Source organism: Aedes aegypti, chromosome 3, assembly GCF_002204515.2.
Source record: "Aedes aegypti strain LVP_AGWG chromosome 3, AaegL5.0 Primary Assembly, whole genome shotgun sequence".
Lineage (NCBI taxonomy): Eukaryota > Metazoa > Arthropoda > Insecta > Diptera > Culicidae > Aedes > Aedes aegypti.
Window position 1 is genome coordinate 206,739,496 of NC_035109.1, and position 21,392 is coordinate 206,760,887.

The 21,392-nt window shown below is 37.6% G+C and overlaps 1 protein-coding gene across 1 annotated transcript; it reads left to right on the forward strand.

Annotated features, from left to right (window-relative positions):
• The first annotated feature begins 10,637 nt into the window (after positions 1-10,637).
• LOC5577027 (nuclear speckle splicing regulatory protein 1) lies at positions 10,638-12,382 on the forward strand. The gene is made up of 3 exons (XM_001663071.2): positions 10,638-10,760; positions 10,822-11,474; positions 11,696-12,382. Exons 1-3 carry the CDS (start codon positions 10,750-10,752, stop codon positions 12,280-12,282), a joined length of 1,251 nt encoding a protein of 416 aa, XP_001663121.1. The 5' UTR covers positions 10,638-10,749; the 3' UTR covers positions 12,283-12,382.
• Positions 12,383-21,392: the final 9,010 nt, after the last annotated feature.

Here is a 21,392-nt window from a genome sequence, read left to right on the forward strand (position 1 = left end):
TCCGCACCTGAGATTTCTACAGTAGTTATTTTTCCAACTTTATATATTAATACGAGTTCTTACAAGTATTTCCAGGATTCCTCCATAAATTAAGCTTGAAATCACGCAAAGAACCCATCTTCGAATTACTCGAGAAATTCTCGCGTAACTTTTCAAAACGTCCTAAGTAACAAATGTAAACAAATCGAGATTATCATTGCAAATCATTTGCGTTGCACCACTCAACAGCACACTAGAACACTCGTTCTGATATATTAACAAAAAATTAATCTATTCAAAGCTGAACAAAATGACCAATGTTCAAAACTGCATCGCTTTCAATCAATTGTTACATTGGACCTTTGATCAGAGAACCAACCACATGTCCTATGTAACATTTATGAATAAACACGATTCTAATGTTACATTGGACATTCCTGAATAATGCTTTGGAATGGAGTTTAAAAGGTAGAATGATTTGTAGAAGCGTGTCTGAGACACTACTTAGATGCAGAGAATGCCATAATAACTGCTTCTCAATCATTTCAGTCGATATTTTCAGAGTCGCACTGCCTCGCAAAATTTAAAACGCTCAAGTGACAAAAAGAGAATGAATTACACAAAACTGTATTTTGGTCTTTTTGCCAAACCATGTTTTACCGTTTCGCTGGATTGGATCAGCTGCAACATCTCTTTTCATATTATTAGCGCATTGCGTGCATATAGGGGAATGATATTGCTTGAGCATCATGATGTCATTGTATCAATCTGATTCAGATGCATGGTCGATCAAGCATATAAATATGCTTCCCGGCAGCAACACGAGCAATGTACATGCGCGACTTGCTCACACATATTTGCAGAGCGATCAATCACCGAAGAGAGGAGAAGCTTTATGTATTTGTTAGACGTGGGCTCCTTTCTCGAGTTCCTACAACAAGATGGACGGCGTCGTCATCGTCATCATTCCCCACCGCAATTTCTTGTTTCAACCGACGGCTGGTGCTGATTGCAACACAGCCGTCACCACCACCACGTCATGCAGTGAGAAACTCTCACATGATCATGTTGGCGAACCCGTCATAAAAACGGGGGGAAAATTGAGGGAGAATCAGTGAGAGAGCAAAATGTCCTACATACAGCTCAACGTTTCCCCTCCTTCTGTTGTTACATAGGACACATAGACGGATGGGAAGAAGTGACGTCGTGGGATTGAATGAATCAAAACAAAGCACAGCTGGTGTCTCCGATTAGCACACCGCAACAAAATGTCGATTATCAGCGAATTGAGTGCATGTAGGGAAATGATATTCAGCATCATGATCTTATTGTATCAATCCTATTCAGATCCATGGTCGATGAAGCATATACATATGCTTCACGGCAGCAACACGAGCAACGTGCATGCGCGACTTGCGCACATATATTTGCAGAGCAATCATTCACCGATGAGCGGAGAATCTGTATGTATTTGTTTGGCATTGGTTTCCTACAACACAATCGACGGCGCCGTCATCGTCATCATTTCCCACCGCTATTTCTTGTTTGCGCCGACGGCTGGTGCCGAATGCAACACAGTCGTCACCACCCGTCGTGCAGTGGGTAACTCACACACGAACAAGTGTGGGCGAAACCAGCATTGAAACGGGGGGAATATTGAGAGAGAAACAGTGAGAAAGCAAAAAGTCCCAAATACAGCTCAACGTTTCCCCTCCTTCTGTAGTTACATAGGACACATAGACGGGGGGAGAAAAGTGATGGCGTGGCATTGAATGAATCAAATTGTTGTTGTTCGTGAGAGACTTTAACCCGAAGGTCATTCGTCTCTTCTTCAAATGAATAAAAACAAAGCACAGCTGGTGCCTGCGATTATCACACCGCAACAAAATGAGCAGTTCAACTTGAATGTTGAAGCAGTTCAACGCACGTGGATACAAAATGAAATAAAACATGATTGTTGTGTGCTCAAATCAAAATATCCGATGTTACTATAACTGAAACAAAATGACAGAAATGAATGTCCAATGTAACAATTGTTGAAGCAGAACGACCTATGTGATTTATCCTATGTACATATTTTTGGTCAAAACGTCCTATCTGATGTTTTTATAGATTTCAGTGTAATTTCCAAATAAATTAACAAAATTTCATTTCATACGTTGAACTCTATTACACTGCTTCCCTCTACAAGCAACACAGTGGGGAAAAATTGTTTCATTTTGATACAGTTTCAAAATATATTTTCACAACCTTCAAGCTCGATTTACTCGAAATGTGTGAATTGTTAGATAGGCCGTTTTGAAAAGTTACGCGAGAATTCAACTAGTAGTTATCCCCTCTATTGGCAATATAATAATGTGACTACAAAAAAAAATCAAAGCTTTTGTTTTTGGTAAAATATAGTTTTGTACATTTTTTTCACAAGTTCTCGAAAACTCTTCTATTTGAAGACACCGTGTCGAGATTTTGATAATTATTATAAACGTGCAAACTACATTCCTTAGATTTCTACATTCTACGAGTTTTTATGGTTACTTATGAAATTTCAGGAAATGGCTTTTGAGGAAATATTTAGAAGATCTTGATGTGATTCTTAAATTATTTTCTTAAGTAAATTCTGAAAGAATTCCAGAACGCAAACTCAAAAAATAAACCAAAGAGTTTTATGATGACGCATCCTTAGAAGAATCTCTACAATTTATGGAAATTTTGTGAAAATGGATAAACTGGATGCGTGGCAAATTTCTTACCAGAAATGCTCAAGGAAAGCTTTTTTCATTGATCTCGGTACGCAGTTGAAAATAAATGTCAATTCAAATGGAGTTCACCGTAGAAATTTTTTTGACCATTTCTTGGTCAGAAATTTTTATTTTTCTTGAACGGAACAGCAAAAATCCCAAGTAACGCTTGTAATATTAAAAAACAAAAACCTGATGGAATTATCATCAAAATAATGTAGAAATTTGTTTAGAGGAATCCATCAAAGTATTCTTAAATAATTTCAAGAGAAATTACAATGCAATTTGCGATCTTAAATGAAGTTTCTCAAGAAATCATTGGAGGAATTTCCACCGACGGCTCTCTAAATAAATTCTTAGAGGGTTTCCATTTTTCAGAGGAAAATATCTGGATAGATCAATGCAAAAATTTCTTAAATGAATCCTAGAGATTTTCTTAGAATGATTTCATCATAAAACCTCGAAAAAACCCTTTGAAAAATTGGGCCTTAATAGTTAGAAAAATAAGGGGCCCAGATAGCCGTAGCGGTAAACGCGCAGCTATTCAGCAAGACCAAGCTGAGGGTCGTGGGTTCGAATCCCACCGGTCGAGGATCTTTTCGAGTTGGAAATTTTCTCGACTTCCCAGGGCATAGAGTATCTTCGTACCTGCCACACGATATACGCATGCAAAAATGGCCATTGGCACAGTAAGCTCTCAGTTAATATCTGTGGAAGTGCTCATAAGCTGAGAAGTAGGCTCTGTCCCAGTGGGGACGTAACGCCATAAAGAAGAAGAAGTTAGAAAAATAGATAGAAATAAATGCTGTAATATTTGGAAAAGAAGTTTTAATGTCTTTCTCATTATTTATTTCAAGAACTCCTTGTAGAATTAATAAACAGATATATCTTTTAAGAATGTCAAATATTTGTAGTATTCCATGTTTTTCTATTTGGATTGAAAACTCATATAGAGACTGTAATGTCCTTATTGTTCAATGTGGAACTGCGCCATCTTCATATTTTTCCATAAAATTTTCGAAAAAGTATGTTAATATGTTAAGATTTTGATTCAAAAATTATTATGGGAATATGTTTTTATCGGCAGTATGCGAGGCGCGACCGACAATTATCACCTCAAGCCATTCGTAGAATAAGCCCAAAAAATTCCCGGTACAGCAGCCATCATGCTAAAGAGACTTTCGGCGAAATTTTAATCGATTTTTTTCCTTCAATGTTTGGTTATAAATTTTGAGAATATTTCTATATCGGAAACACAGTAAGAATTTCTGATAGGCCTTTTAAAAAAAAATCTGATAGATAGGAAAAGTGTACCAGTTATGACAAAAGAGGTTTCCTATTTCTGCATATGTAAAATTAAGTGTTGTTAGCAAGCTCATCTTGTGAAGTTATTTTTCCGAAAGTTACTCTGAAGTAGATTCTCAAAGATCCTTTAGCAGGCATAGGTTCAGTAACGAATACTAACCCGAAGTTATCAAGGATTATCTGCGGATATGTAACAAAGTCCGAACAAAAAATAACTACTGAAATACACGAAACAATTCAAAATTGTAATACAATGGAATTCTCACATATGGCGAAATAAGGAACTCCTATGAACCTAACTGGTACACTTACTCTTTAGGAAAATTTCTTCTAAAATTCTTCAGAAAGTTATCTTTAAATCTATCGAGTTCCAGTATCTATTTGTAAAAAGATTTTTGAAGTGTATTCTTAAATATATTTAAGGATATTTGATGAAATGCGTTTTGAAAAGAAATCCTCATGAGATAAGATCCTCCAGCACCGGACACCGTCCGTAGGGATTCTTACGCCGATGTAACCCGATGAGGATTTCGACAGCCATCGTAGGTCATGGCAGCAACAGCAACACGTTCCCGGGGATGGTCGTGGCATGTCCACACCGGTATCCTTGCTGGTGCTTTTCCTTGCACTCCAGTACCGATTCCATTGGAGCTACCGTGGCTCATCACTCAGCGAGTATGGCTATTCAGGTAGGACAAAAATAAATATATTACTGAATAAAACAAGTGCAAAACACTTACCTTCGCGGAAAGACCGATCACAGTCATCGGTAGGGCTGAATACCGTTTTGTGTCGCATCGGTATTTTCCCTCGACGTATTCCATGATTATCCTCCTAGCAAGTGGCGTTCATCGACGCATCCCAGGAAGACGTGATGCTAGCAGTTGAGTTCCGCCGGGGTGGCTCCGTCATCAGCCGGCAAAAAACGACACGGCTTCTTCTGTGCACCGCTGGCTTTCTTCTTCATGGCAAAAATCAGATACCTAACCAAAACAAAAACAATACTTTTGACAGAGTAAATGCTAAGTTCGAAATTCGAACTTACTCTGAGTAAAGTATCGTTTTATTCATATCGTTTTGAGTAAATGCTCAGAGACTTTACTTAGTACAAATCGTGTTGAGCATGAGCAAGTACTCGGTTTTATTCATACGACCTATTGAATGAACATTGAGTGGATAAATGTGCAGCGAAATGGACCAATGCACGAGTACACTAATTTGACGTTTGAGCGGTGCCGAATTCGCTGGTTTCTGTAGTAAGGACTTCAGATCACTAAATTAACGGAACGAATTACAGTTCAGATTGTTAATACGTTTTATTCTTCACTCATCCAGAATCACTCCGATAACAACCTCCTACTACATTTCTCTCCAACTAACTGACTGTCCATTTTCTAGCCTACCACGATGCAAGGTTTTATCTTTCATCTCCTCCTGATACTCTACAACCCTCCTTTACTTTTATTATTTTAATGAGAAATATAGTCCTTGTATCTTTTTGGTTCAGTTCTTACTCTTTTTGAATTTATCTGTTCTTCTGCTTTTTCCGCTTCGCATACTTTTTCTCTTCCTATTTCGGTATTTTGTCGGTTGGTTTCGAATTGTCCTACCTCTGGTTCACTATCATTTAATCTGCGTGCTTCATGCTCCTTTTCGTCATCTTTTCCAGTTGATGTTATATTTGATTGTTGTATTTTCTTCAAATGTGCCACATTTCGCCTGTATTCTTTGCCAGAATCATATGATCGCACTGTGGCATCTCCTCCTACTTTACGAACAACTTGAAATTCTTCCGGTGAATAATCCGACTGTAACTTGTGAGTTTTCTTCATTCTCTTCAACACAACACAATCTCCAACAGCAATTTCGCTTTCTTTAGCAGATCTCTTTTTATCAATATATTCTTTTTGCTTTTCTTTATGTACCTTGTCACGATCTCTGATTTCTTCATCCATAACTTCTGTGAAAGGTACACTAGGTAGCTTATTACGAATCTTTCTTCCGAACATAATCTCAGCTGGTGATTTCCCTGTTACACTATGATTTGTTGAATGATACTTTAGCAAATATTGCCTCAACACCAACCTCCAATCCTTACCCAGATCTTGCGCAATCCTTAATCTTTTTAATATTGATCTATTCTGGCGTTCGACCTCACCATTCATTGCCGGCCAATAGGGAATAGTATTGATGACTTTTATACCGTTGCTTTTGCAAAAATCTTGAAATTCAACACACTTTTCATTAAACTGTGGACCATTATCTACGCGTAATGTCACAGGAAGTCCATATCGACTAAACACAATAGCCAACTCTCGTATAGTATCTGCAGCCGTTGTTTCCTTCATTTCACAAACCTCCATGTATCGACTGTAGTAGTCAACAATTACTAATAAATACTGTCCCTCCGGTAGTGGTCCCAAGAAATCGGCTGCCACATCTGTCCAAGGTTGGTCAGGAATCTCACGCCGCACCATTGGTTCAGGTGCATTTGGTGCAGACACTAATGTGCAACCTTTACAAAGTTTTACAAACTTCTCGACATCTTGATCCATTCTTGGCCACCATACATTAGTCCTCAAATGACTTTTCATCATATTGACCCCAGGATGTCCTTCATGTGCAATACGCAAAACTTTGTTCCGAAGAGTATGCGGAATAACAATCCGATCAACTCTTAATAGAACTTCGTCAATGCTACATAATTCATTTGATATTACACGATATGATAATGGCAGTGCTGATTGATTTTCATTTGCAAGTTGGAATATAACATCGGATATTTCAGAATCCTTCTGACTTTCATCCTTTATTTCACTCCATTCAAGAGCAAACGTGGAGCCAGCCATCTCAGCTATTTCCCGAATAATTATTTCTTCCTCTGGATCAAATGCGATCGATTTCATGGTTGCCAATCGAGAGAGACAGTCGGCCATATTCTGCTTTCCAGGAATATATATCACATGGTAATCAAATGCCTGCAATCGCAATACCCATCGCTCAATTCTAGCACATGGCTTGGAACGAGGGGTAAACAAATACTCCAAAACTTTACAATCAGTCATCAAAGTGAAATGTTTACCATACAAGTACATCCGGAAACGCTCGACACTCCATACTAATGCCAATGCTTCTTTTTCAGTTTGGCAATAACGTCTTTCAGTATCCGTCAACGACTTAGAGGCAAAAGAAATTACTCGGTGTTCATTTTCAGCATTTTCTTGCAACAAAACTGATCCTAATCCGGAAGGACTTGCGTCAGCAATCAATATTGTCTTATCTTCTGTGTTGAAAAATCCTAATGTAGTTGCGGAGGCTATCTTTGATTTGATAGCTTGAAAAGCGGTTTCGTGTACAGCAGTCCACTCAAACTTTGCCTCCTTCTTCGTAAGATTTCGAAGAGGTTCACCAATAGTTGCAAGATCCGGGATAAATTTGTTCAAATAGTTTGCTAAACCTAGAAAACTCCTCACTTCAGACTCAGTTGTTGGTGAACGAAATGATGAAACTGCCTTCAATTTTGCTTGAGATGGACTTATACCAACATCAGAAATATGATGACCCAGAAAATCGAGCTGGGAAACTCCGAAAGCACATTTCTCCCAATTCAATTCTACACCTCTTTCTCTGAACCTATCAAGAACCTAGAAATAAATTTATAGTATTCTTTTATTTATTAACCATCTATTATACCTTTGAACAAATTTTAAAACACTACCTTTTGCAAATTTCTATCATGAATCTCTTTTGTCTCCCCCTCAATGATGACATCATCCAAATACCAGCAGGTTCCTTCACATCTTGATAACATCTCTTCCATGATACGCTGGAAAATTTCAGGAGCGGTCACTAATCCGAACGGCAAACGTTTGAACCTGAACAGTCCTCGATTGGTGATGAACGTTGTAACATCTCTTGATTCTTCATTAAGTTCGACCTGATGGAAAGCTTCGCGTATGTCCAGTTTGCTCCAAATCCTTCCTCTTCCCAATCGCGCAAGATACTCTTCGACCACAGGCATTGGAAAATGTTCCCTAATCACTGCTTCGTTCACTCGTCTTAAATCTAAACAAATCCTCGGCTCTCCAGATGCTTTCCCGACCACTACTAGTGGTGACACCCACGTTGCAGGACCTTTCTTGACTTCAATTATGTCACGAAGTAACAACTGTTCCAACTTGCTATTCACTGCCGCTTCCATCGGTATAGGAACTCTTCGTAACGGCTGAAACACTGGTTTGACCTATGTAATTAATGACCAATTAATAATTTAAATATTGATAAATGAAACAAAACTTGACCTCCGGATCTATTTCAATTGTTGCTTCCACTCCCTTGATTTTAGCAAACGGCTTGTGTTCTACGTTGACATTACTCACTTCTACACCAACTTTGAGGACGCCTAAATTCTTCGCCGTCACGTCACCAAGAATGTCCTTTTGGCCACCTCTGACAACGAAAAATTCACCAACCACTGATCGACGACCAATACCTACTTCTGCCTCAAAAGTTCCAACTACGTCGAGTGGTCTATCGCTTCCGTAACCTCTCAAAGTACGAGATGAACCTTTGACTGATTTCACAACTCGCACCTTTTTCGCTTTCAGTGTTTCCCAGGTCTCCAACCTAATCAAATTTGCATCTGCACCAGAATCAATCAAAACCTTGATCGGAATACCTCCGATCGTAGCTTCCAAAACATTGCTCTCGTTACCTCCATAAAACGCATAATAGATTTTTTCGTCTGACCTAGGATCCTCAACCTCATCCATATCGGCGACGTGCTCAGACTCTACCGTGTACACTTTGTTTGAAGTTTTCTTGTAGTCTCTTTGCTGAGTGTTAAGTTTTCGTTTCTTGCACACAACTTCGAAATGCCCAAGTTGTTGACACCGGCGACATGTACGACCTCGAGCTGGACACTCTAACGAGTTGGAAAAATGTCCTGCTTGTCCACACGAAAAACATGATTTCAAATTCCTTGAAGACGGTTGTTGATTGAATCGACGTTTGTTAGCAGAAGATTGCTTTCCACCAAACTTCGCAGCTATCGGACTGGCCTTTCTTTCTCTTTCGATTTCATAAACCGCAGATTCTCGCGTAGCATTGTTACTTTCTTTCAACTCTTTCATCTGGTGATCTGTATCCTCGATAGTTGCCGCAATCTCCTCAATTTCTTTCAGCGTGCGATCGCGTTTTAAAATTGATTTACGCAACTCATCTGATCTAGTGATCCTTTATAGAGAGATAAGCGGAAGAAAAATGGAATGATTTGGCAGCAGACCAGCAGTGCTGATTTTGCTCGTCGTCGAGAATAATATTGTAACACGGACATGACTTCCTCATTGCTAAAAAGTGTATTTTGTTTCGTTATAGATCTTTGAGCTACATTTCTAAACTAATGAACAGCCCAAAAAATCAACAACTAAAGATCTCATTAATGAAAATAAAAAAAAGGAAAATATTTCATATTTTTTGCTTTATGCAAAACAACTTTTAACGAAATAATTTCAAGCGGATTACATTACTCTTCAAGAAAAATTCAAAACAAACATAACGCGTGTTCGTTTGGCTCACGCTTTGACAGTTCTCGCTGCTCGATTGGCTCACACTTTGACAGAAATGTCAGCTTCCGCGAATCTCTCTCATAAAGGATTACTAATATCCAGCATAATGAATAAAATAAATTCAATTTCTGTGTAATAGGGTCCTAAAGCCCTGTCCCAATATCAGTGCCAAACGCTTAAGTTTAGGCCAAAAACACATGTTTACTCAATTTTCTAATGTTTTCCGTTGGTTCAAGCCCAAAAAACATTTTTTTAGATTTTGTCACATCCTTTGGCTTAAACTCAAATTTTGGGTGTATTTTGATTTCCGTGTCCCTTACGAAATGTCAGATAGGAACAACCCCAGTGGTCGAACTAAAACCCCTGTGGTGTTTTTGTCGACTAAGCGAACGTCAAACATGATCAAAAGTGTCAAGGTTCATTTATGGACCAAATTTTTAAATTAAAGTTCAAACATGATATAGCCATTATCTGAGCGGGAAAAATTGCTAAAGTAGTTACAGTAACATGCTTTTTCGTGTTATTAAATAAAAACAAGATTTCATTAAAAATTTTAGGACCCAATTTCAAAAGGATGTAATTAAGCATTGAACCGGTGTGATTGTGTATCTGAAAAACACGATTACATCGGGATATTTTTTACATCAACGGTATTACGTCGAGCCATATTACATTATTTTTTGCTTATATATAAGTATGTTTCGCTCAAGAAAAGTAAAGAAATTCCTTGATTGAAAGGGTCTAGAAATTTCTTACAAAGAGCCCCCTTTGAAGTGACATTCTTCTCAACTGCGTACTGCGATCAGAAAAATGTGATTTTCTTGACCATTTCATGGGAGAAATTTTCCACGCATCGAGATAGGCGATTCCTTTTCTTGTCAGTAGCAATCCGGCCTTTACTGATCAAAACCGTAAAATGAAGTACCGAACAGCGATATCGTTAAGTGTGTGATCACCCTAGAGTGCTTTTCTTTTGGCGTGTGTGTGGTGGTAGTCGATAAAGCAGAACCATATGCTGTTTGTTTATATTTTTTCGGGACCGTGGGCATTTTAATTTATTAAGCTAGATTTAAATTCTGTTGGCTGTCAAAAGTTAAACTCAGAAGAAAATAAAATTAATTTGTTGAAGTAATCTGAAAATTTCAATTTACCCATAGGCCATGTCGAAACAGTAAGTATCTAGTGCTTTCGGTAATGTTAAGGGTCCCAACACGTATATAATTTCTCATCAGATACGGCCTAATAGATCCAAAAGCCGCCAGCAAAGTCGCATCCAAACCGGCAATAACAAAACATGCGGCTTTCAACAGCGATTCGGATTCGGATTCGGGAGATCCGAAAAAGTCCATGAAAATGGAACTTGGCGAGAGTCAGAAGCGTCAAGCGAGGGCTGCTCAGGCGAAGGCCCTTGCGGAGGATCCCACGGTCTATCAGTATGACGAGTTGTACGACGATATTGAAAACAAGCGCAAAGAATCCAAGGACTGTAAATCTAAGGAGGAACGACAGCCAAAATACATAGGAAAGCTTTTGGAGACGGCTGATAAGCGTAAAAAGGAACAGGAAAGACGCATCGAGCGACAGGTGCAAAAAGAACGGGAGGCCGAAGGCGAAATGTTCAAGGACAAGGAATCCTTCGTCACATCCGCCTACAGAGCAAAACTTGAAGAGATGAAGAAAGCGGAAGACGAGGAAAAGCGCGAAGAGTATCTGGAGAGCATTGGAGATGTTACGAAGCAGGGCGATTTGGGTGGATTTTACAGGCACATTTATTCGCAGAAAATGGGAGAAGCTAGCACGGAACGGAAGAAGGACAAGGACGACAAAAATGTGAAACAGGAAGAAGATGGTCGTTCCAGTGGATCGGAAGATGAGTCACAAAAAGGTAAGCAGGGCTGGTTGTAGGTCTCTTTTGAAGAAAAGCGTTGAGGTGAAGATGCATCGAAGCAGAACCTCGGTTTTTCAAGAGCACAAATCTAGATGACCAGACAATCTTTCACGTTGAAAAAATGATCGATTGGTCACTCGCTGGTGGCGACCAATTTAGTGCGAACGATTGTTCCCATTCGGTCAAGCATAAAGTATCTAAAGTTTCTATTCTTTTAGACACTCAACCGCTACCGTCCCTGGGTAAGGCAAATCGAGAATCTGACGAGGAAGAACATGCCAGGAAGGAGGCGCTGAAGAGTAAAGATGTGTCTCAATCGAAAGGACGACGATATCGCAAACGGCACTCTGAGGATGAAGAGAATGATGACAACGATGAAAAGAACGATTCTTCCAAGAAAGTCCACCTTCAGTCAAATTTAGACGCCGATTCGGATTTCAGTATTGACTCGAACAGCAGTAGCAGTGAGAGTGGCAACAGCAGCGATGAAAGTGATACCGAGCAGGATCGGAAAGGTAAAGTTAAAAAGACCGAAGACAAGAAAAGTTCAGTAGAACCATCGCCGGAGAAGAAACCTAAAACGGACGACACGGAAGAAGCATCTGCCAATGGCGTTGACAATGGAAACAAATCCGACAAGGAAAACGGCAAAGATGTGGTAGAAGCAACAGAACGAAAAGTTAAGGAAGCTAAGAAACCCAAGCAACCGAAAGTGGATATCTGGAAGAAGCGTACTGTTGGCCCGGTGTTCGATGCGGCTTTGCAAAGATACTACGAACGAAAGGCAGCGAGAGAATCGGGTTGATTGCTTTTGGTGTAACGCTCATCAAATATTTGTATGTAATTCTGCTTTTAAGTGTATTAAACAAATAAATATAAATAAATAGATTTTGTGTACGTTTGAATCAGCGTTGCTCTTGCCCACAGTTGATTAGCAGGAGTTTCCGAATTTTATTTTGTATGGGAATAGGCATCTAACTTCAAATACATATCTTGTTAATAAAGGATTTCATCGAAAAAATATTCGGTAGTCATCATCATTACGCACAACCGGTACCAACTATTTTTTCGAAAATAGTTTCCAATTTAAGAAATCATTCGTTAGATGTATTCCGCCATACAAATATTTTTCTCGTTACCTTTTAGCGATTTTTCGTGCATAGACATTAACGCATGTGCGTTACTATACTATGTATGTGATGAGTAACGAATCAGGTCATGCATGTAACCCATTGAACTACTTTCTTTCAATTTTCTAATACCTAAAAGAATCTTTAGAAACCTACCGGGCGAACCCTTTTCAGGTTTTTCTTGGCATTCTAGAGAAATTCCTAAAGGAAACTGGGGAGTACTTTCTACATGAATCTTATAATCCCATAAGAAGTCTCTTTAAGGACTAACTAAACTAATTAGGAGCTTTTCGAGGAATCGGAGTAAAACCACTAAACACTAAAAATATTAGAGACGTCACATACTCCTCTGGTAATCGAATTCCTACTTATTTTATGTGTACTTAATAACATTCATGTACAAAATCAGTACAAATCATAATGAAACTTATTAAGTCTCCTTAGAAGACTTGAAGTCGTACCGGGCATTCTTATCCAGCGAGCGCATACAGCGACTGCAGCTTACCAGGGAGAGTGCTAATAAATTTTACTCAGCCGGCTTACAAAATTTTCGAAAATAAAGACGCATTCCTTGGAAGCAGACATCACTGACGTCTCCACAACATCCACCCTACACACGCTACCTGACGCACATAGTAATGTAAGTATTACAAATAATCCAAAAATTTCTTTGTCTTCTCAACAGAATGCGACTGAAATTCTGGTATATTGCCAAAATTTCAATCGCATGAAAAGCTCAGCCAAAATGAAGGAAATTCATCAAAAACTTTTATCTTCTTCTTTCAATATAATTCTTGGAACCGAAACTAGCTGGGACAAAAGCGTAAGAAGCGAAGAAATTTTTGGAAACAATTTTAATGTATTTCGGCACGACCGAAATTTGCAACACTGTAATAAGAAGTCCGGTGGTGGAGTTCTCATAGCTATTATGTACTGACCATGATGGCTGAAAACATCTTAGCGTCAGTCATCATCATCATCAATCATTTGCTACGCGCGTGAACAATCACGCAAAGCGTATGCGTAAGTAAACTGGCATCACTGATGCCAGTTATAAAAACAAAATAAACCGCTGAAGAAAGGTCTTCAGTTTGTACACTTCAATCGAACAACAAGTTTATTGCGGCGCTTATATTAAATCCACATCCAGCGGCGGCGGTAACGCGCAGAAGATATGCGCGCAATTCAAACGCAACGTCAAAATTCAAGTAGGCTTGGATTTTTTCGTTCTTCAAAGACGCAAATGTTTCAAATTTGCTAAATCTGAAACATTTGGTGATTTTCATTATCACTGCGACGGTATATCGACATTTTCAGATAATCACATTACGTGGATTTATCTTGCAGAGCACAATATTAGTGATCCAGAAGAAAACCCCCAAATTAGAAAAAGTGTTTGAGTTTGTAGTTAGTTTTCGGTTGTGGCTGTTTCTCCTCCAGCAGTTGGACTTTTGGTTAGTGGTTCCTGGTCCCGGTACTCCAGATATAGCAATAGCCATTAATGCAGACTTTACTTCTGAAGAAATTGAAACTTTCAAACACAAAGAATTCGAAAATGTTTGGGCTAAAGCTCTAATTAATGGAGAAACGCATATTTTTTCATCCGTGTATTTTCCACCTGAACACGCTAACAAACATTCTTTTGAATTATTTTTCAAAATTGTCGAAACTATTATTTCAAATATGGAACCTGAAGTAAAACTGCATATTTATGGCGACTTCAACCAACGCAATGCCGACTTCATTACAGACAATGAAAATGAATCACTTTTACTCCCAGTCGTAGGCGAAGACAGTACTTTACAATTTTTATTCGACAAAACATCATATTTTGGCCTAAATCAAATTAATCACGTAAAAAACCAGCAAAATTCTTACTTGGACCTCTTATTTACAAATTGCACTGAAGATTTCTGTGTGTATACATCATTATCACCTCTATGGAAAAATGAAGTATTTCACACAGCAATTGAATATTCAATCTTCATACATAAAACTTCTCTCCCCAGCGACTGGGAGTACGAGGAAGTGCCGGAATACAATAAAGCAAATTACAACGAAGCCAAACGTAGACTATGTACAATTAATTGGCAACATATCATAAGTATTGAAGGAAATGTCGACACCGAAGTAGACAAGTTCCATTCAATTATACAACAAATAATTAATGAAACTGTGCCAACAAGAAGAAAAAGACGAATACAAAATAACAAATTACCGGTGTGGTTTAGCCCACATCTGAAAAACCTAAAGAACAAGAAACAGAAAGCGCATAAATTATACAAAAAAGAAAATACTGCCACCAACTTACAAAATTATCATGATGTAACACATGTAACCAACTCAACTCAGCCATTAACTCCGCACATAAAGAATATAATCGTAAGGTCGAATCCGAAGTCAAATCATGTCCTAAAAACTTTTTTAATTATGTAAACACACAATTAAAAAGTAGCAATTTCCCTTCGCGAATGCATTTTGACGGAAACGTAGGTGAAAACTCTTCCGATATCTGCAACCTCTTTGCAGATTTCTTTCAAGAAGTGTATACCACCTACTCTGAAGAAGACCGCGACCGCAATTTCTTTTCTTTTTTCCCAGAAATTTCTAATAGTATATCTATTGAAAAACTATCACAACAAGAAATCTTATCGGCACTAAAAAACCTGGACGCAACTAAGGGAGCAGGACCGGATGGCATTGCACCCGTGTTCTTCAAAAATCTCTCAGAAGAACTTACCCTTCCCTTAGAACGCCTTTTCAACATGTCTCTAAAAAATGGAAAATTCCCAGTAGCTGTGAAATCCTCATATTTGGTGCCTGTTTTCAAATCAGGTACAAAATCTGACATAAGGAACTATCGCGGAATTGCCATTATCTCATGTATTCCCAAACTCTTCGAATCTCTCGTAAACGACAAAATTTTCCAGCAAGTAAAAAACCAAATTACTTGTAGGCAGCATGGCTTTTTTAAAGGCCGCTCAACATCTTCCAATCTGCTAGAATTTGTATCTTTTATTCTCAACGCAATGGACAATGGCAAGCACGTAGAAGCCCTCTACACTGACTTCAGTAAGGCATTTGACCGAATCGACATACCATTATTAATCTTCAAATTGCAGAAAATAGGAATGGAGCCAGGACTCTTGAGTTGGATCCAGTCATATCTATCACATAGGAAACAAATTGTGCGCTTTCAAAATAAATTATCAGCACCCATTTCTGTAACCTCTGGAGTACCTCAAGGTTCTCATTTAGGCTCACTTCTTTTTATTTTGTATGTAAACGACATTTCCTTTTTACTTAGAAAAATAAAATTTCTTATATATGCAGACGACATGAAGCTCTTCATGGAAGTAAGTAATTCTAGCGAAGCAAAAGAATTCCAGAATGACATTAACTTATTCTTCACTTGGTGCCATAAAAGTTTACTTCAGCTCAATATCAAAAAATGTAATTCAATAGCATTTAGTCGAAAATATGTAACACCACCAATTGAAGTATTTTTAGGAAATCAAGTAGTGCAGAAGTGTAAAATTGTAAGGGATTTGGGCGTAATCCTAGACACTAAACTCACTTTTGTAGAACATTATAATTCCATAATAAACAAAGCAAACAGCATGCTTGGCTTCATTAAGAGGTTCAGCAACAATTTTCAAGACCCATATACTATTAAGCTATTGTATACTACATATGTAAGACCAATAGTGGAATACTGTCACCTAGTATGGAACCCGTATCATGTCGTACACGAAGAACGCATAGAATCAGTACAGAAGCAATTCCTTTTATACGCCCTTCGGAAATAGAATTGGACTGTGCTGCCACTTCCGTCGTATGAAGCACGCTGCATGCTCATCAACTTGGAAACACTTAAGCAACGCCGGGAATTCGCAATGATTCTCTTTATAAACAACATTATTTCGAACCGTGTAGACTCCGCTGCACTTCTTTCTCAACTAAACTTCTACACACCCTCTCGGCATTTAAGAACAAGAAAATTATTTTCAGAAAAATCATGCAGAACGCATTATGCTCAAAACGGACCAATAAACCGTATGATGCGTCAGTATAATGTACATTGCGAATTCATTGGCATTACTATGTCCAAAGAGCAGCTTAAAATACAACTAAAGAACAATAGAAGTAATCCATAGCATGTAAGAAAGTATTGTAATTATTGTATGTAGTCTACCTATGCTTGACGAAATAAATAAATAAATAGATTGTATATGAGTAAAAACCATGTTTGTTGTCTGATAAATGCTATGTGATTTGCTGGTGGGAAAATTTAGGCGCTTTATAGCAGTGTTTTCAAGATGGCGATAATAGTAACTAAAAAAAAGGATTTTTAGTTACTATTATTTTTGCTTTCAATTTTACTAAAGCAAACCTAATAATTAAACTAATTTAAATCTGATATAATCTGATATCAAAGACATTAAAAAAAATTAATTAAATAATTAATTCATCAAGAAAGTTTTATGATTCATATACGTTTTTCACATCGAATGTACGTGTTTTATCTGAGGAAGGTAAACCAAATCAACTCGCAAAAGTCTATGTGATATTATGATGTGTAAAACTATAGGTACCGTAATCCGGGGTATCATTGATCAGCGGGGTTACCGTGAACGTACCATATTTGACGCGGGTCCAAACTTGACGCATTTTCTAATTAATTTTATCATAAAAAAAATCTGGTTCAAACTAGCACTCGAAAATTTATTGCTTATTCTCCATTTACATGTTATTGAAGGATTCCAATTGAAAAAAGTTTATTTTTGATTAATAATAGGCAAAAAATAAAATTTATTTGAAAATGCATCCTACCAGTGCGTCAATTTTTTCATTCCTTAGTGAAAATGCTAAATATTGTTAATCAATTTTCGTTAAAATATAGTGGTCTTTTACATCAATATCATCAACAACAGCCAGTAATATCCTTTTATTCATGAACTGAAGTTGACATTTTTCTATTTTTAAGGTTTAAGACATATTTTTGTATGAAAATCTTGTGCGTCAAGTTAGGCACACAATGTTCCTTATTATTTGATTTTTGCTCAGCATGTTTTGTTGGATCGAAAATAGGAAAAGAAATATTTATGGCGCTTGCATTCAAAACATCCGTCCACAGAACAATCCAATGCTTTATGAAATCACATGTAAAGGGTCATCCATAGATTACGTCACGTTTTCAGGGAGAGGAGGGGTTCAGGGAAACGCAAAGATTCATACAAAATATTCGCGCTTTCCATACAAAAAATATGGCCAAGGTGGAGAGGGGTTAAAAATGGTACAATTTAGCGCGGTTTATGGACGTCCCCTAATGTTTCAAGGAAGCTTAAATAAATACGTCAGGAGGTGAGGTGTTGGTTCAATGGTTGATTAAGTAAAATTTATAGAATAGGGGGGGTCCATGAGATAAGTGTCACAAATACATACCATTTTCTACAACATCTGCCCATCCGCCCTACGTCACACTTTTTCACGAAACCTTAAAAAATGTATGATTCGTTACATTTTGCAGAACAGCTCCTTCCTCTAATAACATGACGTAATTAATGGATGACCTCATATATGGTTCTCGAGCGATTTAGATGCCATACTGCCGTTGGTTGCACGCATATTTGTCCCGCGGGCCGCGGCCCATAAAGTTTACATAGAACAAGGAACAAGTAGGCGTAGTTCACGTGCTGTAATGAAGATTCTCAAACAACCATTTTTGGAATCGGTTGTTTTCGTTCTAGCTTTCGACCAATTTTTCCTTTTTTTTCAACTTTCTTCCCCGTTCCAGCGTAACGTTGTTTTCAAACCTTTCCCTTGTTTGATACCACGACGAAAATACATTAAACTAAACAGTTACGCTTGACTATGAATAGAACTCAATCGGTTTATTTTCTACACTTAAACTGGTTTTATTTTCCGACTTAAACTGAATGCACAGCAAAAGTACTACCGATGACGTCATTCAAAACTTTTTTCAAAAGATCTAACTTTTATGTTCACTCTAAAGCGTTTTTTTCAATAAATTGAACAATTAAATACTAAAACTCTTGTATATTTTAAACTTTAGCAATTATTTTTTAGTGCGTCAAATAAGGAACATAGTGCGTCAAATTAGGCACATTGAAGAATTGATGCGTCAATTAAGGAACCTAATATGTTCCACAAAAAGTCATTAAAACATGTAGAAAAAAACGTTTAACATATTTTTACTGATTTTTCCCTAATTCTATAATAGTTGAGCTAGCATTGCTTCAAATTTCAACAAAATCGGACAAATTTTGACGATTTGACAAATGTTTGAATTCAGAATTTTCTTAACTGCGTCAAATATGGTACGTCCACGGTACATAGATCGGAATGACCCATCTCATAAAAAGTTCGCATTATCATTTATTGATGGAACATTTCCAAATCATGAATGGTACTTCTCTTTCTTGGTCTTTCTCTGACAAACTTTTTTTCCCATAAGTTTAATAGCAGAGTACCGCTAGACTATTTTCAAATTAAAAATTTTCCTACATTTCTCATTACAAAATTGAGAAGAAAATATTGAAATCTCAATCATTTTTGATAGCTTGAAACATCCGCCATTTTTGCTGATTTCAAAAATGATCAAAAATAACTTAATTTTAAAAATTTTATTTTTTTTTTCTTCACTAAGTAAATACATGTTGATATTTCTTCTAGATGCACTTAAAAATGTGTTTATTTTTCCATTAAAATGAAAAACGTATTGATATTTACTGAACAGTGTTTCTATTCGCCCCATTGCGGGGTGAATAGAAACATACAACATTTTCATAAATCTTTGTACGATATAATTTTAATTTTTTAACAGCAATTGGGGTCTTAGCAATGGAAGACGCGACCCATATTTAAGGCTATTAAAATTGGTTTTTATCCGCACGGTTTAAGTTGTACACATTCAAACATGTCGGAAAGTGTTTCTATTCGCCCCATTTTACGGTACATAGAAAAAACGATGTAGGGGGAAGTCCTCTATGCCCGGACAGTTTGAATTTTCCAAAAACGAATAATGATATAAAGATTTGGGCCCATTCACAAATTTCATAACGCTTTAGGGGGTGGGTGGGTGTCTGAACTTTGTTACGGCTCATACAAAAATATTATACTATCTAGGGGTCATGCACAAATTACATCACGCTCCAAGGGGGGGAGGGGGTCGAGCCAAGCGTGACAAGCCTTACAAAATTTTTGGAGGCCTCATACAAAAAGTGTGACAAAGGGGGGGGGGGGTCTGAAAAGTTGAAATTTAGCGTGACATAATTTGTGTACCATCCCCTATACAAAAAGCGTCACGAGGGGGTGGGTGGGTGTCCAAAATGACCAATTTTAGCGTTATGAAATATAAGAACAAGCCCGATTATACCAAAACACATTTTTGCAGTGTATACAAACGATGACGTGTTCATGTCCAAACGTAAACAAACAGTAGCTGTTAAAAGCTTCACTCTGATACAATCTACCAAAAAAATGTGAAACGATAAAATTTCATACAATTGTAGCCACATATGTTTCTTATAATTTAAGCTGAATTCTCGCGTAACATTACTTAAAGGACCTATCTAACATTGAGAGGCTCTCTTTGTTTACTTTCTCTTTCATTAATTATTGTCGAATTAATTAATTTAATGAGTCACATTAATCTCTTCTGTTGCGTTTTTTGTATGAAACGCTAGTCAAGGAAATTGACTTTCGATCTATAGTGAAAAACTTCCCAAAATCTTTAGTGTTCCACTGTTATAATCGAAAGAGAACGAGAGAGGAGAGAATCTCTCATTTGTACATAGGTCCTTTAGTAATGTTCCGCGAGAATTGTCTCCGTACGTTGACTTCAGTAAGTTTTGCATCAATCACAATGCAAAATTTATTAAAAATGTAGAATTTCAAAGGAAAGCAACATTTTTTGTAAAGCATTGCAAGTCCTCTATGGCCGGACACCTCTTGTCCTCTATGACCGAACAGTGAAAATGTTAACCTAATAACTGGGATCTAATTTATTATACGCTTTTTCATAATTTTGGGGTACAAAAAACAAACAGCAACAAAAGTAATAAGCATAAACAACAAAACTTTCGGTCCTTGGAGGCCTTATAATGTGCTGTAAACTTAATACTTTTAAGGCAAAAGAGCGCACGTTAAGCAGCCACAAGATATGATGTACAGTCATCTCTCCATAATTCGATAATAAAGGGACCATCGAGTTAGGGAAATATTGTGTTACAGAATACTAAAACACTGCAAATATGCGATTCAAGGGACCATCGAGGTAGCCATGAACACCAAATTTTACTGTGATTCTCTAACTAGATATTGAGATACGGAAGTCGAGTAAGGGAGAGTTGACTGTACCTAAGAGCACACTTCAACCTTCGAGCTGACAAAGAAATTGTGAAGAACTATAAACGCGTTGAATCCTCGAAGACATGTTCATCTGAATACGAGCAACCGCTTATGCAACAGACGGCGACATATGGCGAATCGATCTATGACGCCGATCAAGAAGGAGTTTATGGAACTGACCTATGATCTCGCTAATATGCTTCATACGTTGTACCTAGAGGTAACCCTAAAAGATATCCATAAGCTTTTCTTAGCATTGTGGAGACGTCCGTCTATTATGTCGTGAATAAGGCGCTTGATCCATAACCGAGGAGGTGCTTTTGCACTAAACTGAGATGTAGGTAGAACCTTATATGAGTGAAAACGTAAGCAGAATAAACGCGCTAGGGAACAATCGCAAAAAATAAAAATT